Source organism: Lathyrus oleraceus, chromosome 7 (assembly GCF_024323335.1).
Source record: "Lathyrus oleraceus cultivar Zhongwan6 chromosome 7, CAAS_Psat_ZW6_1.0, whole genome shotgun sequence".
NCBI classification, from domain to species: domain Eukaryota; kingdom Viridiplantae; phylum Streptophyta; class Magnoliopsida; order Fabales; family Fabaceae; genus Lathyrus; species Lathyrus oleraceus.
The window spans coordinates 405,508,821-405,535,127 of record NC_066585.1 but is presented as its reverse complement, the minus strand read 5'-3'; the positions used below and the strand labels follow the sequence as shown (position 1 = coordinate 405,535,127).

The 26,307-nt window shown below is 41.7% G+C and overlaps 2 protein-coding genes across 3 annotated transcripts in view; both read left to right on the top strand.

Moving 5' to 3' along the window:
- The window catches only part of LOC127104049 (uncharacterized), a 29,305-nt gene extending 6,753 nt beyond the window's left edge, over positions 1-22,552 (top strand). Inside the window, exons 5-9 of the mRNA XM_051041266.1 lie at positions 75-228; positions 486-637; positions 5,868-6,171; positions 6,288-6,409; positions 20,658-22,552. Coding sequence (XP_050897223.1) covers positions 93-228; positions 486-637; positions 5,868-6,171; positions 6,288-6,409; positions 20,658-22,328 — 2,385 coding nt within the window. The 5' untranslated portion in view covers positions 75-92 and the 3' untranslated portion in view covers positions 22,329-22,552. The remainder of the gene's footprint in view (positions 1-74; positions 229-485; positions 638-5,867; positions 6,172-6,287; positions 6,410-20,657) is intronic.
- The window catches only part of LOC127105351 (uncharacterized), a 31,655-nt gene continuing 16,918 nt past the window's right edge, over positions 11,571-26,307 (top strand). Inside the window, exons 1-3 of one of the 2 annotated variants that reach the window (XM_051042521.1) lie at positions 11,571-16,755; positions 18,169-18,237; positions 22,728-26,124. In XM_051042521.1, the coding sequence (XP_050898478.1) occupies positions 22,787-26,124 (3,338 nt within the window). In that variant the 5' untranslated portion in view covers positions 11,571-16,755; positions 18,169-18,237; positions 22,728-22,786. Of the gene's footprint in view, positions 18,238-22,727; positions 26,125-26,307 lie in introns of both variants that reach the window. The other variant, XR_007794991.1, reaches the window with a different exon arrangement.

Below are 26,307 nucleotides of genomic sequence, written 5' to 3'. Positions count from 1 at the left end.
GAGTGAGTGTCACCGCTGGCACTGAGCCTTAGCTGTTCTGCAGTTATTGAATGACCACTTTTGCTTCCAATCAGGATCTTATACTTGAGAATATGTCGAAAGTGAAAACCAATTTGGACTTAATCCAATGGCTCGGACATGACGTGTCACTTAAAGTTTTCTCCTATTTGGATAGTTCTCGTGATCTTATTCGTGCATCTGCTGTTTCTACTTCTTGGAATGATTTTGGTAAGCTCTTGCAGTGCTAGGACTTTATCATGTGTATCTTTATTTGTTTAAATGCTTATTCATTTGGAAGGGTTTTATGTATGCTATATTAAGTTTGTGAATTTTAATGGCATGCTTCTGAAAGTGAACTTCTCTAATGCTAAATTGTCCTGTATATTTTATTTCACTTGTTTCTCTAATGTAGTGAGTAGCTCAATATTCTCTGGCTTTATTTTGCTGTTCAAATAGTAATAATATGAAATCTAAATATTTTGTAGTTATTGAAAATGGCCTCTGCAAGCAACTTTGCTTGATAATGATTCCTGAAATATCTGGTGTTGTTGGAAGCATTGAGGTTGACAACTTGTTTGAAGTTGATGGCAACAAGCTGGGGTATTATTCAGAAAAACGGGAGCGTCTTAATAGAAATCTGATAGGATAATATAACAGTTAATATGATTTTGAGAAAGAAAAAGAAGAGAAAGGATAACAGCAATGCAATTGTATTCAATGAAGGATTCACAATTACATGTATTTGGGAAAGAGAAAAGATGCAACAAACTGGTAGTGGAATACCAGCCCTAAGAAGCATGTATGCCTCTGCCCAAATCACCTAGAGGTGACCCCACAAAATCATAACAGAATTCTTGGCTACCCATCTCTGCCTCCACTCACTCCTTATATAACCTTTTTCTCATGCCACTCATACATTCTTAACCACGTCATCATTCCCCTTTCCTTTTGTCTTTTTCCTCTTATAAACCTTCCACACCCTTGGCTTAGGCCCATAATCAAAGCCCATATTCTGCACCCTATTTCTATCAACTCCCACCTCCTTAGAAACAACCTTGTCCTCAAGGCAGAATTCAGGAAATTGCCCAATTAGAAGTTCATTGTCTTCCCATGTCACATCATCAATGGACCGGTTCTTCCATTGGACCAAGCTCTGCTGCACTTCAGTATCGCCTTGCAAAACAGTTCTAGAACCCACAATCTTATCTGGATACGCATCAGCAGCCTCATTTATCTCCAATTCTCTAGGCAGTTCTCCTTGTACCTCATAGTTTCCTACTGCTCTTTTGATTAAAGATACATGGAACACAGGATGGATTTTTGACTCGGCTGGAAGTTTCAACTTGTATGTGACTTCTCCAATTTTCTCTTCCACCTGAAAAGGGCCATAGAATCTAGCAGCCAATTTCTGATTAATTCTTTTCACTACCGATTGCTGCCTATGAGGCCTGAGTTTTAAGAAAACCCATTCTCCAACGTCAAAACATAAATCTCTTCTTCTTTTGTTGGCATACCTTGCCATCTGCTCTTGAGCTTTCAACAGATGCAGCTTGAGTTGCTTCAAGGCTTCATCTCTCTCTTAACTCAAGTGCCACAGCAGCTACTTTCGTTTCATTAGTTAAGAACTTCAGTAGAGTAGGTGGCTGCCTCCCATACACCACCTCAAAAGGGGACTTCCCAATAGAGATATGATAAGTTGTGTTGTACCAAAATTCAGCCCACGGTATCCAATACGACCACGTCTTGGGATGGTCAGAAGCAAAACACCTCAAGTAACTCTCCAAACACCTATTGACTACTTCCGTCTGACCGTCGGTTTCGGGATGGTACGATGAACTCATCTTAAGTTTGGTTCCTTGCATTTTAAATAGTTCCACCCAAAAATGGCTAATAAAAATAGGGTCTCTGTCACTGATTAGGGAATTCGGAATTCCATGTAATCTCACCACCTCTTTGACGAATAACTCAGCTATGGATTTTGCAGTGTAAGGGTGTTTTAGCAAAATAAAATGGCTGTATTTGGACAATCTGTCCACCACCACCAACACAGCTTCATATCCTTTAGACTTAGGCAAACCAGTGATGAAGTCTAAAGAAAGATCCTCCCAAACTGCATTAGGTACGGGCAGTGGTTGTAACAGTCCTCTAGGAGTAGTAGCACTGTACTTCTGTCTCTGACACACATCACATGACCTCACATAATCTCTTACACTTTTCTGCATCCCTACCAAATATAAAGTATCAGCCAGCCTCCTGTATGTTCTCAGAAAACCTGAATGTCCTCCAACTGGGGTATTGTGGAATTCTTCCAGCAACCAAGGTATTGAAGGTGATGTTGGTGAAATCACCAACCTCCCATGATACAATAAAACTCCCTGTTTCTCATAAAACCCAGGTCTGCCATCTGGTTTCTCTCGTACTTCGGTTATCAATCTTTGAATATATGGATCATTGGCTATCTCCTCCAACAATTTCTGCCTTTCGGCCCACATAGGATAAGAAATGATGGTGTTAAATTCTCCCTCATCATAGCATCTGGATAAGGCATCTGCTGCCCTATTTTCCGTCCCTGGTTTGTATCTAACTTCAAATTGATAGCCCAACAATTTGGCAAGCCAACATTGTTGATCAGGAGAGGAGATTCTCTGCTGTAGAAAATGCTTCAGGCTCTTGTGATCTGTATAAACTACAAACTCCCTGCCCAACAAGTAATGTCTCCAATGTTGAATGCATAAGACTAAGGCCATCAATTCCTTTTCATATACCGATTTTACCAAATTGCCCTCAGATAATGCCTTGCTGAAGAAAGCTACAGGTTGTCTCTGCTGCATTAAAACAACCCCTATACCTCTGCCCGCAGCATCACACTCCACTTCAAAAGGTAACTCAAAATTAGGAAGCATCAAGACAGGAGGAGATGTCATAATTCTCTTCAGGTCATTGAAAGCCTTAGTGGCCTCCATTCCCCAATTAAAATTGTCCTTCTTAGTCAATTCCGTGAGGGGTTTTGCTATCTTGCCATAGTCCTTAACGAATTTTCGGTAGTATCCCGTGAGACCTAAAAATCCGCGCACTCCCTTCACATTTTTTGGTTCAGGCCAATCAAGGATACACCTCACCTTCTCCGGATCTACGGCAACTCCTTCTCCTGAAATTATATGTCCAAGGTAGTCAATCTGAGTACAGCCAAACTTGCACTTTGATTGATTTGCCACAAAGCAATGGGCTGCTAGGCTCGATAATACCAGCTTCAAATGTTGTTGGTGTTCATTAATGTCCTTGCTATATATTAGGATGTCATCGAAGAAAACCAAAACAAATTTTCTCAAATATGGTCTAAAAAGATCATTCATGGTGGCTTGGAAGGTAGCCGGGGCATTCATCAGTCCAAAGGGCATGACTAAGTACTCATAGTGACCATTGTGAGTTCTAAAAGCTGTTTTCGGAACGTCACTCTCAAGTACCCTAATTTGGTGATACCCCGATTTTAAATCGATCTTGGAAAACATAGTAGCCCCATACAGCCCATCTAACAACTCGTCTACTATGGGAATGGGATACTTATCTGGTACTGTAGCTTTGTTGAGAGCCCTATAATCCACACACATCCTCCAGCTCTTGTCTTTCTTTTTGACCAATATCACGGGGCTAGAATAAGCGCTCATGCTTGGTCTGATGATTCCTGCCTCCAACAATTCACCCACTTGCTTCTCAATCTCTTCTTTCTGATGATGAGGATATTTATATGGCCTAACATTGATAGGACCATGCTCCGGATACAATTGAATCCGATGCACCTGTGTCCTCTCAGGAGGTAGTCGAATCTGATCTGTAAACACCTCAGGAAACTCCTTCAATACATCATTCACTCCATGTGAGACTGCAGAATCCTCTGCTTCTATCGCCTGAAACTGTGACCACCACCAATCTGTTCCTGCCCTGTTGTGAATGTTTTCTAGGAAAGTGTTCAGATACCACTGCCTCACATTCCTATTTCCCTGCCCTTGAAGCTTTACCAACTGATTTCCATGGAAAAATTGCATCGTCAATGTTTTCCAATCCATTACCACTTTCCCTAAAGTACTCAGCCAAGAAACACCCAACACCATGTCCGACCCCCCTAACTCCAACACCAAAGCATCAATAATAATCTCTATCTCTCCCATCTTCATACTAACCCCTTTGCACACCCCTTTTGTTATGACCATGTGACCATCACCCAACTTAATATTTTTTGCAGTTACAGGAGTGACATTAAGCCCTAAAGCAGTAGTTACTTTAGGTGAAATGAAATTATGACTTGCCCCACTATCAATCAACACCAACAAATCTACGTTCTCAATTTTACCTTCAACCTTCATAGTATGGTGCTCCCCCATACTCCCCAGAACTCCCATCAACTTACATTCAACTTCGATTTCCTCTTCACTTTCCTTTGCCACCTCTTCCATCGTCACGATTTCCCCTTCCTCGTTCATCTCTTCTCCCTCACCCAAGATCAGAACCCGCAAGGTTCTCTCAGGGCACTTGTGTTGGGTAGGATGATACTTGCCTCCACACTTGAAGCATAACCCCTTTGCCCTTCTTTCCGCCATCTCATCATTGTGCAAGCTTCGTACACCCTTCCATCTCTCCGACGACCCAGAACGGTGGTCGTTCTCACTCTTGCGAGCTGTTGATGCGAATGACGAAGTGTGATTTGCATTAGATCCGCTGGAACCCGTTTTCTGCCCCGGGTTTGACCCACCCGCTCGTCATCGTCATCTTCCTCCTTCAATTCGTCTTCCACGTCTTTCGCAATCCTCATCATCTGCATACGATTTTGAGGATTCAAGGTTCGAACTCTCCTCCTAATCTGCGGTTTCAGACCACTCATGAAATATCCCAGGTATTGTTCTTCCGAGAGTCTTCCCACCTGCGACGACAACAACTCGAATGCTTCCACGAACTCTTCCACACTTCCCTTCTGTCTAAGAGTAGACAATTCTTCAAACGGATTCTCCAACCTTCTTCCTCCGTATCGTGCGATAAGCGCCCGTTTCAACTTCTCCCATGATAACTCATCTTCTGTTTCCTTCAAAAGGTTGAACCAATGGATGGTTGCCCCTTCCATGCTTAAACGCGCTAATTTCACACGCATATCATCAGATGTGTTTTGCACATCGAAATAGATCTCAGCACGTGTGATCCACGCCACCGGGTCGTCACCTTCAAACAGCGGAAGCTTCACCTTCTTCCCTGCAAGGCGAGACTCACTCTGTGATGAGTTACCCTCAGAGTTCTCCTCCTGAGTCACTACCTTTTTTCCCACCTGCTTACTCAGCTCCGTCAGAATCAGGCTCTGTTGTTGCATTTGTTGAGCGTGGTTCTGCATTTGTAGCGCAAGCTCTTGCAGCGTCGTCGTTACATTCCCTACCTGTGCCTCCAAAGCGTCAATCCGATCGCCCATCTTAGGTTTCCTTGGCATCTACAACCTTCGTTGGCAGTGTGATTTGATCCGGCAGGTCGGACCAATTGATAGGATAATATAACAGCTAATATGATTTTGAGAAAGAAAAAGAAGAGAAAGGATAACAGCAATGCAATTGTATTCAATGAAGGATTCACAATTACATGTATTTGGGAAAGAGAAAAGATGCAACAAACTGGTAGTGGAATACCAGCCCTAAGAAGCACGTATGCCTCTGCCCAAATCACCTAGAGGTGACCCCACAAAATCATAACAGAATTCTTGGCTACCCATCTCTGCCTCCACTCACTCCTTATATAACCTTTTCCTCATGCCACTCATACATTCTTAACCACGTCATCATTCCCCTTTCCTTTTGTCTTTTTCCTCTTATAAACCTTCCACACCCTTGGCTTAGGCCCATAATCAAAGCCCACATTCTGCACCCTGTTTCTATCAAAATCATAGAGTCTATGCACTCCTAGCTTTTGGTCTAATTCCTATGAACAACTGCATCTCACAAGCCATCTGTGCATCCAGCACAAATGATAACATAAGAGAACGCCTTAGAAATACGTTGGAGCCTAGGGATATTACTGAACATGAGCCATCATATTGGTCAAGTATAGGGCTAAGCGATCCTTCTGTTACCGAGACTTTGCTTTATCGGCTACATTCCAAGATATGTCTTGTCACAGAGATTCATGTCCAAGCATTCCAAGGTTTGCCCTGTAGATATGCTGATGTATTGTGTATATCAATTTGAACGGAAAAATAAGTTATGCTGATGTTTCCAAACTTTTGCTTCTGCTGACATAGAATTTGTATTTCTTGTCAGATTATTTTAATGAAGGCTTCCCTATATATTCAGCTAAAGCTATCCAATTTAGATTGAGCTGGGCAAGTGACCCCACTAGGCATGGCATACCTTATACTTCTCCTGTATTTCCAATGTCTCAGGTTAGTTGGGGTGGTGGTTGACTATCCATTCTAAATACCATTATCTAGTTTTTTTTTTCCTTTCAATTTTTGAATGAAATTTAACATGCAGTTTTTTTTGTATAATGCTAATTGGCTCTGATAGAGTATAAGCTAAAACAGTTAATTGATTGGGTGGTTAATAAGAGTATGGACTAAGCATAAAATAGTAAATAGTAGAAGGTAGATGAGTAAGGATGGCCATGGGTACTGCAAAATTTATCCATGATGGATATCGAACTTACTGGTTTTGATACTAATAATTAACCATAAAATTTAATGTTTATGGGTACTCTCCCACCCACATTGGCACAGGAAATTTAAAAATTAAACTCAAAGACTAGACCTTAAAGTTTACTAGTTCCACACACGACAAGGTCGACAAACACCTAGATTGGCACTATGCCACCTGTTGATATTTGTAAATACATAGTGTTAGAATATTTGTATATAGAATAGTCCCACATCGACTATATCATGTAATTAGTTGTAATCTCTCTCTCTATATAATAAAGTCTCCGTAGTGCTTTTAAAACACACGGTTTAACCTAAATGTCTCTTAGTCTCTCCTAATTTAATATGGTATCAGAGCCTCGTTTAAGATCCGGTGGGCCACCTACTATGGTTTCCGCTATCGGGCCACCCACCATTTATTTCCACGCTCCAGAAGTCCAGTCCTGGGCGTGAGGGGGTGTGTTAAGAGTCCCACATCAAAGACAATATATTGAACATGTGTTTGTAAGTGGGGGCAGTCCTTACTCTACTAACCGGTTTTGTAGGGTTGAGTTAGGCCCGATTTTGTTTCTTTAAGCCATGAGAGATGTTGATTCCATCTCGTTTACTAAAGTTCCGCTTATCCCATGTGAAAAACTAACCGGATCAGCCAACTACAACGTATGGGCTCGTGCTGTCGATATGTGGTTTCATGGTCAGGGATATGAAGATCACCTAACCACAAAATTGGTTGATGTTACCGCCGCAAAACTCGCTAAATGGAAGAAAACGGATGCCTCTCTCTGTACTGTGTTATGGTTTTCCATCGCACCCAACCTCCAAGCGCAATATCAAGCCTTCTCCACTTGCAATGAGGTTTGGGAAAAGGCTAAGAAAGTCTTCTCCAACGACGTTCATTGTCTATACAGCGTCATCCTCAAACTAGACACACTGAAGTTGCAAAATATGGATATGCAAGCCTATCTGAGTAAGCTTGATGCCTTGAAAGCGAGTTTCGCAACTCTCATGCCTTATGCAAAAGATGCAACAACTCATTCTGAACAACAGAGTAAATTTTTCATGGTCATGGCACTTAAGGGACTACCACCAGAACTCGAGTCCGTTCGTAATTAGATTTTATCAGGTACTATTGTTCCTAACTACGATGCAGTTAGTGAACAACTGTTGCGCTTGGCCACACCTCATGCATTTGGTCCGGTTTCCCCTCCATCTATTGTTGCTCCGACACCAGGTGACACTGCTGCCCTTGCATCTCTCGGCAACAATCAGAATCGCCTTCGAGGAGGGTCATCCAACTCCAAACCTCGACCCAAGTGTGACCATTGTAACCGGCTCGGACATACTATCGACCGTTGCTGGAAGTTACATGGCAGACCTCCACGCCAAGTAAATGCAGCTCAAATTGATAATCCAAATACTATGCAAACTTTACCTTCTCTTCAGAGCCCTACGCCAAGCTACGAGGATTTTCTCAAGTGGTGTCAGAATAATCAGACCTCTGGTTCCACGAGGATTTTGTGCATTGGAGGTTTTTTTGCTAGTGGAGCTGTTGGGAAGTGTTCAAGAAATTCAAGAAAGTGAATTATTCTACATATGGTATGTTTCTCAAATCTCATCTCTTCCTCTCACATGCACACACGAGTTAATGTCGTTTGGGATCAAATATTGACCAAAGAAGAGCATTATTGCCAATATAAATGGAATTGATAAGTTGGTCATTGATAGATTTCACAAATCCAGATTGATGATGAAATATGTATATTATTCAATAGAAATGATGAGCATAGAAGCTCTACAATGAAGGGATCACATGTCCAAAGTCAGAGACTCCTTGTTAGTAGACCAACTGTTAGTAGGGTGTATGTAGGAAAAAGTGAGAATTAAGCTTGTGACTAGAACTAATACAGTTGTAGCTGATGAGTAACTAATTCTGTTAGTAAAACAGAATTAGTTATAGTAATTGGAACCGTAAAAAGTTCTGTTAGTAGAACCGAACTATAAATAGTAATTGGAGGGAAGGGAGAGTCAGTTTTTGAACTCAATTGTAATTGGAGAGTGGCTTTCTCGAATCAGTCAGTTTATTGTATACTCTGAATTCTTTTAGGATTCTTATCTTCTTCCTTCATACCAATTGAAAGTTCAACTGGCATCAGAGCAACACCATCTTGGGAGTAATTCATCGTGCGCAAGACCAAAAACTCAACCACAATGGAATAAACTCAACCATAATGGAATAGCGACCTGAGGAAATGGAACGATAATGGATACGATGAAGACAAATATTCTTGAAGCAATGAAGACACTCATTTTGGGGACCCAACAACGACTTGAAACTCCAAAACATGGAGCGGTGGAGGAGGAAGCAATTTTGGGGATGCGGATGGCGGACTTGGAACTGTGAGTAAATACATTCATAGAGGATCAGAAATAAGGCATCACAAGGTGTAATTGCCGCTTTTAAGTGGCGAAAATGCAACTGGTTGGATTGGAAGAATTGAGCGTTATTTCGATTTAGGCAACTGCCTGAGGAGGATAAGTTGGAAGTTGCGTTGATGGCGGTGGAGGTAGAAGCCCTTGCATGGATGCAGTGGTGGGAGGCGACAAACACTTTAGCGCCTGATTGGCATGATTTCAAGAATGCCATGCTTAGAAGGTTTCAATCCACAGTGGTTTTGAATGTGGTGGAGGTTATTTTGGGACTGAAAGAAGAAGGCACAGTGAGAGAATTTCGAAGGAGTTTTAAAGCTCTTTCCGGGCATTTGAAGATCCAAGATCAAAACTCATCTTAGGAATGTTTTCTAATGGATTGAGGGATGATTTGGGATGAAGTGAGGCTACCAAGACCCAAAGATTTGGCAGAAATGATGGACGTGGCTCTGCTGGCCGAGGAGAAATTGGGTCTGGGCAAATTTGGAGGGTATGTAGGAAAAAAATATCAGAATTTTAACAAATCTAGTGTGTTCAGAAATTGGAGTGCTGAACCAGGCAGCAAACAAACTAATTCTGTCAATGGAGATCAATCAAAAAGTGCAGCATGAGAACATAAAGGATGCAAGAATTCCACCAAAAAGTCTTTATCTAGTGATGAAATTATGGAAAAAGAAGGAAAAGACTGTGTTTAACTTGTGATTAGAAATTCTCTGCAAATAATGTATGCAAGAATAAACATTTCGCATGCTAGTGATAGAGGAGAGCAGTGACACTGAATATTCGGAGGTATCCGAGAAGGAATAAATTGTATGGGAAGCACAAATTGAAAGTATGGATTTGTATAGTTTCCCAGGAATTACTACAAAAAAAATCTTTTATGATGTGGCGAGAGTCGTGGGAACAAAAGATTCTCATGTTAATAGATAGTGGCACTTCCCACAGATTTATATTAATTTAGAGGGTGTGTGTTAGAAGATTCTCGTGTTAATAGATACTGCCACTTCCAAAAGATTCTTAGTAAGCTTCATCTTGAGGGTGTGTGTTAGAATATTATAAAATATTTTATAATATCATTTATATTAATTTAGAGTATCTTAAATTATTTCTTAGTATTAGAATTGATTATAGTTATTATTATCAAGATTTTTTTTTAATATGTGAAGAATCTATGTATCCTATAAATAGGGATTAGTATTGAGTCTTTTGTATAAAGTTAAGAGTAATTATCAATAATATTTCTCTCTCATCTTTTACACATAATCACAAACTCAACACCTATCAAAGCTGAATAATTTGATATATTATATTTAAGAATATACAAGTTCTAATCTCTTTAAATAAAGTAATCTGACCTAATGGACCTTACTAAAGATCCAAACTTAAGTTACTAATAAAAATAAAAAATTAAATAATTATTTATAACACTCCTCCTCAAACTGGTGAATATATATCTATCATTCCCAACTTGGAAGCAATATCTTCAAAGTTATTGTTGTTCAGCCGTTTTGTTAGAAGATCTGCAAGATTGCCTTGGGAGGACACATCTGGAGTGCAAATACGTCAATCGTCTAATTTTTCTTTAATGAAGTGTCGATCAACTTTAATATGTTTGGTTCTGTCATGTTGCACTGGATTATGAGCTATGTTGATAGCCGACTTATTATCACAATAAACTCTCATCGGTTCATCGCACTTTATCCTCAGATCTTCTAAGATTGATTTAAGCTATATTAGTTCACATATCTCTTGTGCCATTGTCCCGAATTCTGCTTCAGCACTAGATCTCGACACTACATTTTGTTTCTTACTTTTTCAAGTCACAAGATTCCCACCTAGGAAAGTGCAGTAACATGTAGTTGATCTCCAATCCACAATTGACCCTTCATAGTCGGCATCGGTATATGCTTCAAGACCTACACTCCCATTTCTTTCAAACAAAATTCCTCTACCAGGTGTTTCTTTCAAATATTGTACAATTCGGAGTGCAATTTGTAAGTGAGTCTCCTATGGTTGGTGCATGAATTGGCTAACTAAGCTAACAGCAAAAGCAACATCAGGTCTAGTATGTGAGATATATAAGTTTTCCGACTAATCTCTGATACATTTCCTTATCAAACGCAATATCTTCTTCTGCATTTCCCAACTTTTCATTTGGATCAACTGGAGTATTTGCAGGCTTACATGATGTCTTGCCAGTTTCCTGCTTAAGATCAGTAATGTATTTCTGTTGAGATATGAAAATTCCTTTCTTAGATTGGGCAACTTCAATTCCCATAAAGTATTTCAATTTTCCCAAAGATTTAATCTCAAATTCCTTGGCTAAGTGTATATCCAACAAGTGATGTCCTTTCTCATCATTACCTGTGACTATAATATCATCCACATCTACCAATAACACAGTTACTCCCCCTGTTTCAAAATGTTTGATACGTAAGATATGATCTCCTTGACTTTGTTTGAAGCCCAAACCTATCATAGCTTTAATGAATCTTCCAAACCATGCTCGTGGCGATTGCTTTAACCCATATAAAGATTTTTTAAACTTGCAAACGGTGTTGGTGGTAGTATGTTCATGGAACCCAAGAGGTATATCTATATAGATTTTTTCTTCAAGTTCACCATGAAGGAATGCATTCTTCACATCAAATTGATTTAAGTTCCAATTACAATTAGCTGCTAAAGATAATATCACCCTATCTGTATTCATTTTTGCAACTGGAGCAAATGTCTTTGAATAATCTACTCCATAGGTTCGAGTGAATTCTTTGGCTACTAATCTTGTCTTGTACCTCTCAATCGATACATTTGCCTTGTATTTAATAATGTATACCCACTTGCACCCTACATGTTTCTTTCCATTTGGTAAAGAAACCAATTCCCAAGTAATGTTCTTTCCAGTGCCTCCATCTTCAAATCCATGGCTTGTTTCCATTTCCTGTCAAGACAATGCCTTAGATAGAGAGGTAGGTAGTTTTATAATGTTCAGATTTGTAAGGAAGGCTTTATGGATAGGTGAAACGTGTTCAAAACTTAGGTAGTTGGATAAAAGGTAAAATGGTTGTTTGGTACAGTTTTCTTCCCATATCTTATATATTTTTTTCAGAATCACGTTCATTTTCAAGAGTAAGGTTAGGAAGTATAAGGGACTCATCTTCCTTATTTATGCTCTCCCCCTGAATATGAGTTTGAATAAAGTAACTTTCTTGTTCATGGAAAGTAACGTCTCGAGAGACAAAGAACTTGTGTGACAGTGGATGATAACATTTGTAACCTTTTTGGGTGGAAGAATATCCTATAAAGACACACTTTAAGGCTTTAGGATCAAGTTTTCCTCTACCATCACTATGAATATGCACGAACGATGTACAATATCCTAAGAGTGAGGTTACTAGAGGTAGACACATTAGGATAGAACGAGGATAAGACTTCCATAGGAGTTTTGGAAGCAAGGACACTAGAAGGCAAACAATTTATGAGATATGATGCAGTTAAGACTGCCTCTCCCCAATATTTCTTCGGAACTTTATTTTGAAATATCATAGCACGTGTTTGGTCTAACAAATGCTATTTTTTCTTTCAGCAATGCCATTTTGTTTAGGTGTTTTAACGCATGAAGACTCATGAATGATACCTTCATTTTGACACAAAGAATTAAGATTATGATTAAAATAATCCTTGGCATTATCATACTGAATCCTTATAATACTCTTACCAATTTGATTTCTAACCATAGAGAGAAATTGAGGAGCCACATGATTAACTTCAGATTTTTGCTTAAGTAGACCCAAGTAACCCGAGTACAATCATCAATAAAGGTGATAAACCAGCGGGCACATGAAATATTTGGAATATTAGATTGAACCCACGCATTTGTATGAACTAGATAAAACGGAAAAATACTCATTTTATTACTAATGTAGAAAGGTACACGCTTGTGTTTAGTAAGCTCACACACCTCATAGTGAAGACTCTCAACATCTAATGTTTTAAATAAAACAAGAAATAACTGCTTAATGACTCTAAACGAAAGATGACCCAGGCGATGATGGTATAAGAGAACCTTCTCCCTATTGGTCTTTATTTGATTATGACAAAAACGAATTGCTGCTGAGAAAATATGGGTTTGAATCTTTGTTATCCAAGTAGTAAAGACCATTCCATTCTCTAGCACTTCCAATCGTCCTCTCCAAATTCTTGTCTTGAAAAACACAAGAGTTATTATAGAAAATAACATTACATGATACTGTAGCACCTCAAATTTGCACCTATCATTATGCATACATTTTCATATTAGGTCATAGCATATCATGATCCATTGCATAGCATTTGCATTGTCCCTCAGTTGCCTCAAGAGCAAGCAATCAAGAATTAGGTCAAACTAATCTCCTGATCAGTCAACCAAGCAAGCAAAGGAATTTCTCATTGAATCAAGGCCTTGGGGTTTGTCCAACAAGTTCACATGGCTTGGAGGTCTATTTGAAGTATTTTGGTCAAGGGTTGAGGGCTCAGAGGTCAGCAGTTCATGCCCAGACAGTCAAAAGTCAAAGAAGGTCAACTGTCAGTCAAAGCAATGGATGGTGGTCATTCTTGTGGAATTAGGGCACCATGGTCAATAATCAAGAGTTCATACAACTTGGGACATCATTTGAAGTCAAGTCCTCAAGGAATCAGGGTTTGGAAATCATCAGTCAATGCACGATCAGTCAGAAACCCTAAAAGTCAACTGTTGGTCAACTGTCCATTTAATCAGTGATTGGATGATTGGATTTGGTTTGTGGGAGTTCATTCATGTCCAAATGGTCATCATACATCATGCCAAACACCATCATGGAAGAATTTGAAGCCAGATCATGAATTTCCCAAAGTAGGAACTGGGCCTGTAACTGAAACTTGCCATAAATGGAAAGTTTTGATCCTCAAACTTACATCATGATACAAGCCTCAAATGAATTTTTGCCCAACATGAAAGTTGAAGATCTTGTTCTCCCATTTCCAAAAAGTCCTAGAACTCTCAATTCCCATGTGTGGTTGGCAAGTTATGATCAAATCGATTTCAGAAAATCTTGAACTTCAAAGGGCCATATCTCCCAAACCGTTTGGCCAAATTTGGTGGGGTTTTTTCCTACAAACCACATTTTTCATCCTCTTTCCAAAAATATAAATTTCATGACCTAAAACCTTACCAATCAAAATGGCATTTTTGGACTTTTTTCATTTAAATTCAAAGTTTGACCAAGAGTTGACTTTTTGACTCAAACATTTTTTCAGCATTTGGCCAATTGGGACAGCTTATAAATGTCATTTAGAAGGTGTTTGCAAGGTCAAATTATGCAGAACATGTGAATCTTGTTTGGTTGCTTGAATTGTAAGAAAAGTACCATTGCACCATACTTGTCCATGCCTTGCCTCGTACCTCAAAAGGACAGCATTATGCAGCAACTTTTCTGTCATGGTGAGCCTATTTTGCAGCCTAAACCAACAACAGTAAAGGGCCATGCTTAGTTGCTAAAAGTTGGGCAAAAGTACATGTGTTTACCATGCTTCCACAACCATACTTGTACCATGGCCATGATAGCTTTAAGGATTTTCCTTTTCTGCAGTAGCAACACAGCAGGGACCATTCCTTTCACTCATCAATAGATTTTGAACCTTGGCCATTCTTCACTAATGCATTGGTACACAAGCCATATTGGATTTCCATTTTGCTGTCAAAAACATCTCTGTCATAAAAGACCAAGGGAGCCTCACAAATTATTTTGGGCCAAAGCAAATTGATTGTGCACTCTCACTCTAAAAAACACACATTGCATGCCATTTTCTGTCGACAAACATAACAACCACACTGCATACAACTCTCACTCAAAAGATCCACTTCACCTTGGCCATTGGGAAAGGAACTGTCAAGCATCCAACAGTAGGGGCATTACCATGCTTGGTACTGCTCATAGCAGACCAAGGCAATAACTTGCTGGCACTAATAGCAGCAATTGGCATCACACAAACCCCTTTGACATTTCTCTTCAAAAACAAGGACCAGTACCATGTCGTGTACTATGCAGAATTGAGGCCACTCTTCCTGTCGTGACAGTAGTGGCAATAGGGGCAGCATGGCACAAAAACCACTGAGCCAAGGCAATTGTTAGGGACATGCTGATTTCAAGGAACTTTGCCTTGTCTTCACAATCCTGCCACCATACTGCAGCAGGCAAAAAGGAGACTTTTGGCAAATTGCTCAAAACCAAAAAAAAACTGCTACAGCAGCACAAGACCAAACACCTTGGCAATGACACCTGGCTGTGCAATTCAGAGAGGACCATACCACCATACTGCAGCAGCAATTGGCATCAGAAAAAGCCACTTGGCCAAGGCAAAGAAAAAGGCATGCTGATTGAAACAAAAACACTTGGCAACAAAAGAACAAAAACTAACATTGGGCATCTGATTTTTCTTCTATCCAAAACCATTAGCAGAAAAAAACATTTTTTCACTCATTCTAAAAAAGATCTCATCCTTGCCTTGCTTCATGACACGACTTCCTTACCATGTGCTGCAAGGAGATGAAACCTAGCAGACCAACAAAAGGTCAACTGATGCAAAAACAGGTTTGCTTGGCATTTGGCAAGATAGCAAGTGCTGTTTAAAAGTCACAATAGCAGTTTCTAACAGCAGAATTGAAAGAGAAAAACTGTTAAAATTCATGACCACAACAAGCAACATAGCACTGCAGCAGATTTTTTTTGATTCACCTCACCTTGCTTGTGTATTTTCTGCCAAAACCTCATCCATTCCAAACCCCTGCACCTACTCCCTCATTTTTAACCTTGGCCTTGGCATATCACTCTTTCTGTCAAAAACAAGTGGACCAAAAAACCTAACTTGCTGGTATTGCATTCCTATTTCTTCCTGTCCAACTCAGAACATTGCCTTGCCAACCATGACAGTTTGGTTCACCTCTATTTTGCATCACTTCTAAACTTTGCCAACATAACTAAACCTAACCTGCCTTGCATTTTCTAAAAGCTGTCCAAGCACAAGTGGACCAAACATCATCAAACCAACATGACCTAACCTCATTCATACAGGCTCATCCCACTTGCATTAACCAACAAAATCTAACCAATTTCCTACAATCTCTAAAACCACCTAACTGCGTTTTGGCCATTTCTTCACAAACCTGTCCCAAAAACTCAATGAGCAAAAAGCTTGGCCATGCCTAGTTTCATATCCCATTTGCATTTACCAAAACCACCAACCAAACCAGAAAATCTCATTGATACACATACATATCCTTGGCCTTTTCTTCCAAAAAACTGCTAACAAACCAATAGAACAAACTCACCATTGCAAAAATTCATTTTCTACTCCAAAATCCAAATTTTCAAAAATTATATTTTCCCCAAGTCCCTTGCAAACCATCCATTCAAACACCTTCCATATAACAAGTAGAAGCTATTGTAGGCAGAAAATCCCATCTGTAATCATTAAATCATCATATCCAAATTTCAAGTCTTCACACTTGCAACTTGAATTGGCTAGAACAGTTGAGGAGGTTTCAAGGCAAACTCTCAAAGGCATTACATTCCTGGAGCATCAAAGGAGCTAAAGGGATCATCTAGCATCATTAAAAGCACCTCTAACATCACATTCAACATTGCCCTGTTCAGGTTAGCAACTTGCTTTCGAATTGCTTGATAGAATGGTTTTCATGACTTGATGTGTGAATGAGAAATGCTGTATTCAACCCCCTGAACATGATTGAATGCTTACTTTTATCCAATTTTGCTTATGTGTGATTTTGAGTTTTGCTGCTAGGGAGTTAGGGTTTCGGTGTTCACCACGAAGTATCTTTGTGCACAATGCACCATTTTGAAATTCATGACCATGGTTGTTTTGAGCACATGAAATAGATGAACATTGGTTTTTATTTCATTTGATTTCGTTCACTATAGAGGAAGATATATGTTTCTAAAGTTTGAAAAATATAGTTGTTTGTGGAGATGGAGGTGATGCCAGGGCGCGCGCGTTTCAGTTTTTGAATTATTTGTTTTGTTTATCTTGACTTGGAAGCAGGCTTATGTCACCAAGTGACTCACAGCCCAGTGGTGGGCGCGCTGAGTTGCATTGCCAAGGGGAGGGGTTCGAATCCCATCTCCCCCATTTGTGTTTTTTCTTTTGAGAAAAAGGTTTTTTTTTTAAGGTTTTCTTTTAGAACTTCCATTTTTGATTTTCGTCTTTTGATTTTATTTTATTTAACATAGAATAAATATGTGAGCATGAAAATGCCAAAAAACATGAATGTTTGACTTTGTTGACTTTTTAGACCATTTTGTGAATCTATCCCGATTTTATGAGTTCTATTAATTAAATGTCATCTTGTGCGTTTCATGTGTTTATTCCGATCTTTCCAAACCTGGGATTTTTGTGTGAAATCAATGTAGGGTAGGAACATGTCCCCTTAGACACTTAGGGTAACCTTTCACACAATGCTCGATTTAATTTTGACAAAGTCCCGATTAAATGTTTTTGACCTCATAAACCTGTCCAAATGGGATGAAATTTGACATGCTTACCATGCTATGTGTTAGGTTTGATCATGATTTATTTGATGATTTTTGGAAAATGTTTAGATTGCTTTTGAGTTAAGTCTTTCTGTTGACTTCTATGAGCTTCTGTTTGCCATGTTTTGACCTAAATGGTTCATGAAATGATGATAGTGATTGATATGAGTGTGAATCTAATTGGTTGTGTTTCCTAATGGTTTGAACATGATTTTGGATACTTGCCCCTTGCTGTTTGGACTTTCTCATTCACTTTTGACCCTAGGCTTGCCCTAGTGGTCCTGCTACTCACCTTTGAGTTTGTAATTTCAGGTTGACCATCAAATGGCCATTAAGACCAATTCTTTTGATTGAGCTTATCCAAGCATCATTGCCTAACCTCTTTGTTTTGTAGGTGGCTTGGCTCACATGCCATAAGCCTTGTGCCTTGCACATCCATGTGCCTCCAATTGACTGTTGGTTTCTGTTTCTGTTTGTTTTGTTTGAAGTTGCATACTAACATCTGCTTGACTGTTTCAGGTGCTTTAGTTGCTTAGTTCCTTGTGAACTTTTTGCTTTGCTTTGCTTGTATAAGCAATTTGCATTGAGGTATGCCTCCTTTACTTCATGTAGTCTGGAAGACCTGGTCTGTTACTTGGCCAGGCAACTGTCTGAAGTCCTCCTTAAGAGGCAATGTTTGTGGATGTTTACTTTTGTCCCTGCATAGAGTCAAAGACCTCCTAAGTGAAGAGGCAATTGGTGGAAGGTAGGGATATGCAATCTATCCCCCACTATTCAGTGTGTCATCTGCTTTGCTCACACCATCGTGTTGATGCATTGCAGATACAAACCCAAGATCTTGTACAACTGTACAGTTGAGTCAGTTTTAATGTGTAGAAGGGTTCCCACTTTCTGAACCCACACATTCTTGTCTTGAGCTCTCCCAGGCCAGGGATAAGAGCTGTGAGGTCTCATCCTCACTTCATCCTTTCATCTGCTTCACCTTAGTCTCTCAATGGCAAGGTTAAGAGCAACATTCACCCCATTCCAGAGGTTTGTTTGTCAAGGTTGATATGACCCCTTGACTAAAACCTAACCCTTGTTTGAGCCACTTGTTTGTGTATAGCGTGTGCTATCTGTGCTTGTAGGATTGTTTGACTTGCTTCCTGTGCAAGTTAGGATAGTTTGACTTGCTTCCTGTGCAAGTTAGGATAGTTTGACTTGCTTCCTGTGCAAGTTAGGATAGTTTGACTTGCTTCCTGTGCAAGATAGGATTGTTTGACTTGCTTCCTGTGCAAGTTAGGATTAGTTTAGACTTGCTTCCTGTGCAAGTAGGTTTTACTTGGCTTGCTCCCTGTGCAAGTTAAGTGTGTGTGTGGCTTGCTTCCTGTGTGAGCCATGCTTAGGATAGGTTGGCCCGCGTGCCGTTTAGCTAGAAACCATAACTTAGGGTTGATTTTGCATGACAACATCTAGGCTCGAGTCGTAGTCTCCCTAGAGTTGTGTCTCCCTCTGTTATCTGGTTAGGCTAGATCCTTGTCCCTGCGTAGGGGAACTACATCGCCCTGATCTTCATACCAGATGAAGTATGTAGGCAGGAGATTGAGCTGATCTCTCCGGGCGCCCTTTTTCTTTTTCCACCTTTGTGTCTTAACCACCCTTGTGTGTGTTTTGGTTCGGATGCTGATGTAAGTCCAACGATTGGCATTCAGGCTCCACGTTTGCCTTTGCCTGTGTTTGTTTGTGTGCGTGTCAGCCGAGCTACGAATGCTCTGATTCTTCTCTCGTCCGAGAAGATACGTATGCATAGGATGCGACATCCTAGCGAGCATGTGTCGTTTCCCTAGTCCGAACTACTTCGACTCTGATGTCTATGCCTGATAGACTAAGTAGGCCCAGGATACGATATCCTGCCGAGTCAGTTTCAGTCAGTTTCTTGTGTCTCTTTCAGCCAGTGTGTGTGAGTGTGAGCAGTGTTTTAGCAACCATTTATCCTTCCTTTTGTGCGTGGATCCCGTAGAGTACTACGGATGCGTAGGGGTGCTAATACCTTCCCTTCGCATAACCGACTCCCGATCCCATCCTCTTTGGTCGCGAGACCATGTTCTTTTCCAGGTTTACTTCGAGCGTTTCCTTTCCCTCTTTTGGGATAAATAACGCACGGTGGCGGCTCTGTTGTTTCTTTCTTTTTCCGCCGGTTTTTCGCGCGATGCGACAGCTGGCGACTCTGCTGGGGATAAACAGAGAAGTTGACCTATGCTGGTCCATCTTCCCTGAGCGAGTCTCTCCTAGCGCTCTCTAGGTTAGGGTTTTGGTTGCTTTGTGCTGTGTTTATTTATTGCATTCATTATTTACTGTTTGCATTCATTGTCTATTGTTTGCATTTATGTTTGCATTAATGTTTGCATTTATTCATCTGTTCACCTGACTGGTTGTCTGTTTCTCTCTGTTGGGGTGGGAGTTCTATGAGGTAAAGGGTCCAATACCCAGACCACGAGTGCAATCTAGGATACCTAGGAATAGAGTGATTCATGGGAAGCGGGTGGTATGGCGCCACTTAGCGGAACATTGATATCACGAGCAGTTCAGACCCTGGTGGGATGCTGTCGTTACATACTTCGGGTGTGTATATGACAGTATTCTGCGAAAGGTTATTTATGTTGCGTTTCTCTCAAGCTTTACACTTGCCTAGACTACACCCGTGAGTAGGGAGGGAATGATCATTATTACAGGTACCGTTGGTGACTCGGTTCTGTTGGTGACTTGGTTCTGATGGTGACTTTGTGTTCAGACAGTGTTCAGTTGACCTTAAGTTGGATTTATGTTCTGATTTTGACTGAAGCTTCGACCCAGTGATCAGAGATTGCACAACCAGCCAGCCGTGTCTGCATCATGTGCATCATAGCATATTTATTTTTCAAAAGAAACGCATTGAAAAAAAAGGAGAAAATGAAAAAAAAAATCAAAAAAAAATCAAAAGAAAAAAAAAAAGAAAAAAAACTAATCCCTGCATGCATATCATTTCTCAGGTACATTCCCGAGCTTGTCTACTGATAGAGATGGCAACGGTTCCCGAGCCGAAGCGGAAGACCTGTTCCTACAGTTTCCACCGTGAGCCGTTGACTCCACTAGTTGAGTTGGGTAGTCTCGTGACAGACGATCGACTGAAGAGTTTTGTTGGGCGGTACGGAGATATCTTGACAGTATTGAAGACAGTAGTAGATCCAGTGCCTCTGCAGACACTACTTCAGTTTTATGACCCAGAGCTTCATTGTTTCACTTTCCAGGATTATCAGTTGGCGCCTACTCTCGAGGAGTACTCTATTCTGTTGAGTGTTCCTATCCAGCATCAGGTTCCTTTCTTGGATGTGCCCAAGGAGGTTGATTTCAGAGTTGTTGCCAGAGCTCTCCATTTGGGTATCAAGGAAGTCAGTGATAGTTGGAAGTCCAGTGGGGATGTCGTAGGATTGCCTTTGAAGTTTCTGTTGAGGGTAGCTAGATGTGAAGCCGAGAAGGGGAATTGGGAAGTTTTTCATGCACAGCTTGCCACCATGATCTATGGGATTGTCCTATTTCCCAGTATGCCGAATTTTGTTGACCATGCAGCTATCAGTATCTTCATTGGAGGGAATCCAGTCCCTACCCTGTTAGCAGACACTTACTATGCTATTCACAGTAGGCATGGTAAGGGTGGAGCCATCAGGTGCTGTCTACCTCTTCTGTTCAAATGGTTCATGTCTCTTTTGCCAGTCAGTGGACCTTTTGTGGATGCTCAGAGCACGCATAAATGGACTCAGAGGGTTATGTCTCTTACCTCCTATGATATCAGGTGGCAATCTTACCGGATGGATGTGCGTAACGTCATTATGAGCTGTGGAGGATTCCGTAATGTGCCACTCATAGGGACTAGGGGTTGCATCAATTACAACCCAGTTCTTTCTCTTCGCCAGTTGGGGTTTGTGATGAGTAGAAGACCACTCGAAGCAGAGATAGCTGAGAGTTTTTGTTTTGAGAAGAAGGATGACCCTGTTAGGTTGGAGCAGATTGGAAGAGCTTGGAAGTCCATTGGTGTCAGAGATGGATCCGTCTTAGGGAAGAAGTTTGCCGTTGCTATGCCCGATTACACTGATTGGGTCAAGGAGAGAGTAGAAACTTTGTTGTTACCCTACGATAGGATGGAGCCGTTGCAGGAGCAACCACCTTTGATCCTTGCTGAGAGTGTGTCTGCGGAGCACTACAAGCAAGCCCTAATGGAGAATCGCCGTTTGAGAGAGAAGGAGCAAGATACTCATATGGAGCTGTACAAAGCCAAAGCTGATAAGCTGCACTTGGCCCATCAACTCAGGGAAGTGCAAGGAGAAGATGCTAGCAGACTAAGAGGTAAGAAGAGATCCTACGAGGAGATGGAGAGTATGTTAGATGCAGAACACCGGGAGCGCTTGAGGCTGCAGAGGGCAGAAGCCAGTTATCAGAAGAAGATCAGAGACTTGGAGAAGCAACTCAGAGACAAAGATGCTCAGTTGAAGAAGGAAGTAGACTTGAGACAGGCATCAGAGGACCACCTTGGAGGAGAAGTCTTGGAGCTGAGAAGACAGTTGAAAGAGAAGATCACTCCTTTACCAGATTGTTCAGAATGCTCACTGTTGATCGACCAGTGCCATTACCTGAAGACCCTCATTCCGGAAGACCGTCTGTCTTAGTTTGTATCTCTGATTGTATTTTGTTGAGAATCACCTCCAGGCTTGTTGGATGGGATTCATTTGCGTGTAAGCCATCCTTTGGATCTTTTTGTTAAGAATCACCTCCAGGCTTGTTGGATGGGATTCTTTTTCTTTTGTACGTTGTTTATTCAGATATTCTGTTGACATTGGTTGTATGCCTTTTTACCCTTATGTGTATATAAGGATGTCAGCATTTCCCTGCATCTGTTTGTTCTCTTGTTGCTGCAGGTTGCCATCTTTTCAGGATGGGTCAGGCTCTTTGAATGCCTGAGAAATGAGCATATCATGTGCATCATACGCATCATTAGCATCATACTCATATCATTTTGCATAACAGGTGTTCTTGATCGTGACTTCTCACTCTTGGTTCCTGTTCAGGCAGGATAGCTGATCAACGTCCGCACCGCTACTTAACAAGACTGAATCGACAGAGAAGTATGGATCAATTTCAAGCTGAGTTGGCTGAGATGAAGGCTAGCATGGCCCAGTTTATGAATATGATGCAAGGGGTTGCACAAGGTCAAGAGGAGCTCCGAGCTATGGTTCAGAGACAAGAGGCTGCAAATCCACCGATCAACCATGCTCCGCCAGAGGGAGGCCCGGTCAATGATAACAATATTGCTGCTGCTGTACCCGTCAACAACTACGCTGTAGGTGATGAGTTGGGGGGTATTCGAATCAACGGTCAACCTATTGTTCCAGATGCCGCTAATGCCAGAGTAGTCCGTGCTCCGGCCCGTAATCCTGCTACGATTGTTGACAGACAAGAGGATATGTTCTCTCTGCTCAGTGAAGACGAAGACATTCTAGGAAGGGTTAATGAGAGAGATCGTAAGGTTGAAGCTCTTGCTGAGAAGATTCGTGCTATGGAAAGTCAAAATTCTCTCGGTTTTGATGTCACCAATATGGGGTTGGTTGAAGGTTTGAGAATCCCTCACAAGTTCAAAGCGCCGTCCTTCGACAAATACAACGGTACTTCTTGCCCTCGCACCCATGTGCAGGCTTACTACAGGAAAATCTCTGCGTATACCGATGATGAAAAGATGTGGATGTATTTCTTCCAAGATAGTCTATCTGGGGCTTCTTTGGACTGGTACATGGAATTGAAGAGAGATTCGATCCGATGCTGGAGAGATCTGGGTGAGGCCTTCTTGAGGCAGTACAAACACAACATGGATATGCCGCCTAGCCGGACTCAGCTGCAGAGTCTATGTCAGAAATCCGGAGAAAGCTTCAAGGAGTATGCTCAGAGGTGGCGTGAACTGGCTGCTAGAGTTCAACCCCCTATGCTGGAGAGGGAGTTGACGGATATGTTTATCGGTACTCTTCAAGGTGTGTTTATGGACCGGATGGGGAGCTGCCCGTTCGGTAGTTTTTCTGATGTTGTCATTTGTGGAGAGAGGACTGAGAGTCTAATCAAAGCTGGTAGGATCCATGATGCTGGTTCCTCGTCTTCATTAAAGAAACCCTTCTCTGGGGCACCTCGCCGTAGAGAAGGAGAGACCAATGCTGTACAGCACAGAGGGGGTGTGTACAGAACAAATGCTAACAGAGATCAATATCGTCCAGTAGCTGCAGTGACTATTCCGGCACCTCAACCTCGTCAACAACAACAACCAAGAGTTCAACAACCGCAGCAACAACAACAACAGCAGCGTCCTTATCAGCCCAGACAGAAATTGCAGGCTGATAGAAGATTTGATCCTTTGCCCATGTCTTACACAGAATTATTACCCGAACTACTCAAGTTGGGGATGATTGGGTTGCGTACAATGGCTCCGCCTACAGTGCTGCCTCCCGGCTATGATGCTAATGTTAGATGTGACTTTCATTCTGGGGCACCAGGCCACCATACTGAGAAGTGTCGAGCTCTCCAGCACAAGGTTCAAGATTTGATCGATGCCAAGGCGATCAACTTCGCTCCAGTGCCTAACGTCGTGAACAACCCTATGCCTCAGCATGGTGGGCATAGAGTGAACAATATTGAGGGGAAAGAAGCTGAAGATCTGGTTGTTAATGTTGATGATGTTCAGACTTCTCTGCTAGTCGTGAAGGGTCGTCTGCTGAAGGGGGGTGTCTACCCGGGCTGTGATGAAAATTGTTTGGGCTGTGCAGAATCTGAGAATGGTTGCGACCAGTTGAGGACCGGTATCCAGGGTATGATGGATGAAGGTTGTTTGCAATTCAGTAGGGCTGTAAAGGATCGTGGAACAGCGTCAACTATCACCATTTACTTTAAACCGTCTGAGGAACGTGGACAAAGGATTGTCAGTGCACCCGCAACGAATGGTACCCCAGTTACCATTCCCGTGCCTGTAACCATCAGTGTTCCGACTACTACCGTGGCGTCTGGAAGAAGGGTTGTTGAGAATAGTAGAGCTGTGCCGTGGAAGTATGATAATGCTCACCGCAATTACAGAAGGGCTGAAAGTCAGACAAGACCAGTGAATCAAGCTCTAGTGACAATTGGTTTACCGAATAGAGTTCCTGCAACTGTTGGTCCGGCTGTGGATAATGTAGGGGGTCCAGGAGGTTTTACCAGAAGCGGTCGTCTGTTCGCACCGCAGCCTTTGAGGGACAATAATGCTGAAGCTCTCGCCAGAGCAAAGGGTAAGCAAGCTGTAGTTGAGGAAGAGCCTGTCCAGAAAGAAGCGCCCGAGGGGTCATTTGAGAAGGATGTGGAGGAGTTCATGAAGATAATCAAGAAAAGTGACTACAAGATTGTGGATCAGTTGAATCGGACTCCGTCCAAGATCTCTATACTTTCACTATTGATGTGCTCTGAGGCACACCGTAATGCCTTGCTGAAGATGTTGAATCTGGCTTACGTGCCTCAAGAGATTTCTGTCAATCAACTGGAGGGTGTGATGGCCAATGTGAGCACCAGACATGGTGTAGGTTTCACCAACCTGGACTTACCACCTGAAGGGCGAAACCATAACAAAGCCTTGCACATTACCATGGAGTGCAAGGGGGCAGTGTTGTCTCACGTATTGGTAGACACTGGGTCGTCGCTGAATGTGTTGCCTAAGCAGATTCTGAGGAAGATTGATGCGGAAGGGTTTGTGCTCAATCCCAGTGACCTGATCGTTCGTGCTTTCGACGGATCCAAACGTTCTGTGTGTGGAGAAGTTACCTTGCCTGTGAAGATAGGTCCTGAGGTTTTTGATATCATCTTCTATGTTATGGACATCCAGCCTGCCTATAGTTGTTTGTTGGGGCGTCCATGGATTCATGCAGCAGGGGCAGTCTCGTCGACTCTCCATCAGAAGCTCAAGTATGTCTGGAACGGTCAGATTGTGACTGTGTGCGGTGAAGAAGAGATTCTGGTGAGTCATCTGTCCTCGTTCAAATATGTTGAGGTGGATGGCGAGATCCACGAAACTTTATGCCAGGCGTTTGAGACTGTGGCTCTTGAGAAAGTGGCGTACGCTGAGCAGAGGAAGCCAGGTGCTTCAATCACTTCTTACAAGCAGGCTAAGGAGGTCGTTGACTCTGGCAAAACTGAAGGCTGGGGCAAGATGGTGGATTTGCCGGTTAAAGAAGACAAATTTGGTGTTGGTTATGAGCCTCTCCTAGCAGAGCAGAATGGTCAAGCGGGTCCGAGTACCTTTACCAGCGCTGGGCTGATGAATCATGGCGACGTCTCTGCAACCAGTAGTGAAGACTGTGACAGTGACTGTAATCTGGACAACTGGGTTCGCCCGTGTGCACCAGGGGGGTCTATCAACAACTGGACGGCTGAAGAAGTGGTTCAAGTTACTCTTCTGACAGAGTAATTTTCTGTTGTTTTGTCATTTTGCATGAAAATCCTACGTTCTGCCCAAGGCGTAGTGATTCATTTTTGTAGGGCCTCATCATGTTTTAATGATTATCATTAATGAAGGACATTTTTTGAACAAATTTTGTGATCCCTGTCTTTCTGTTTTCTGTTTTCCCTTTTTTTCAAAACAATAAA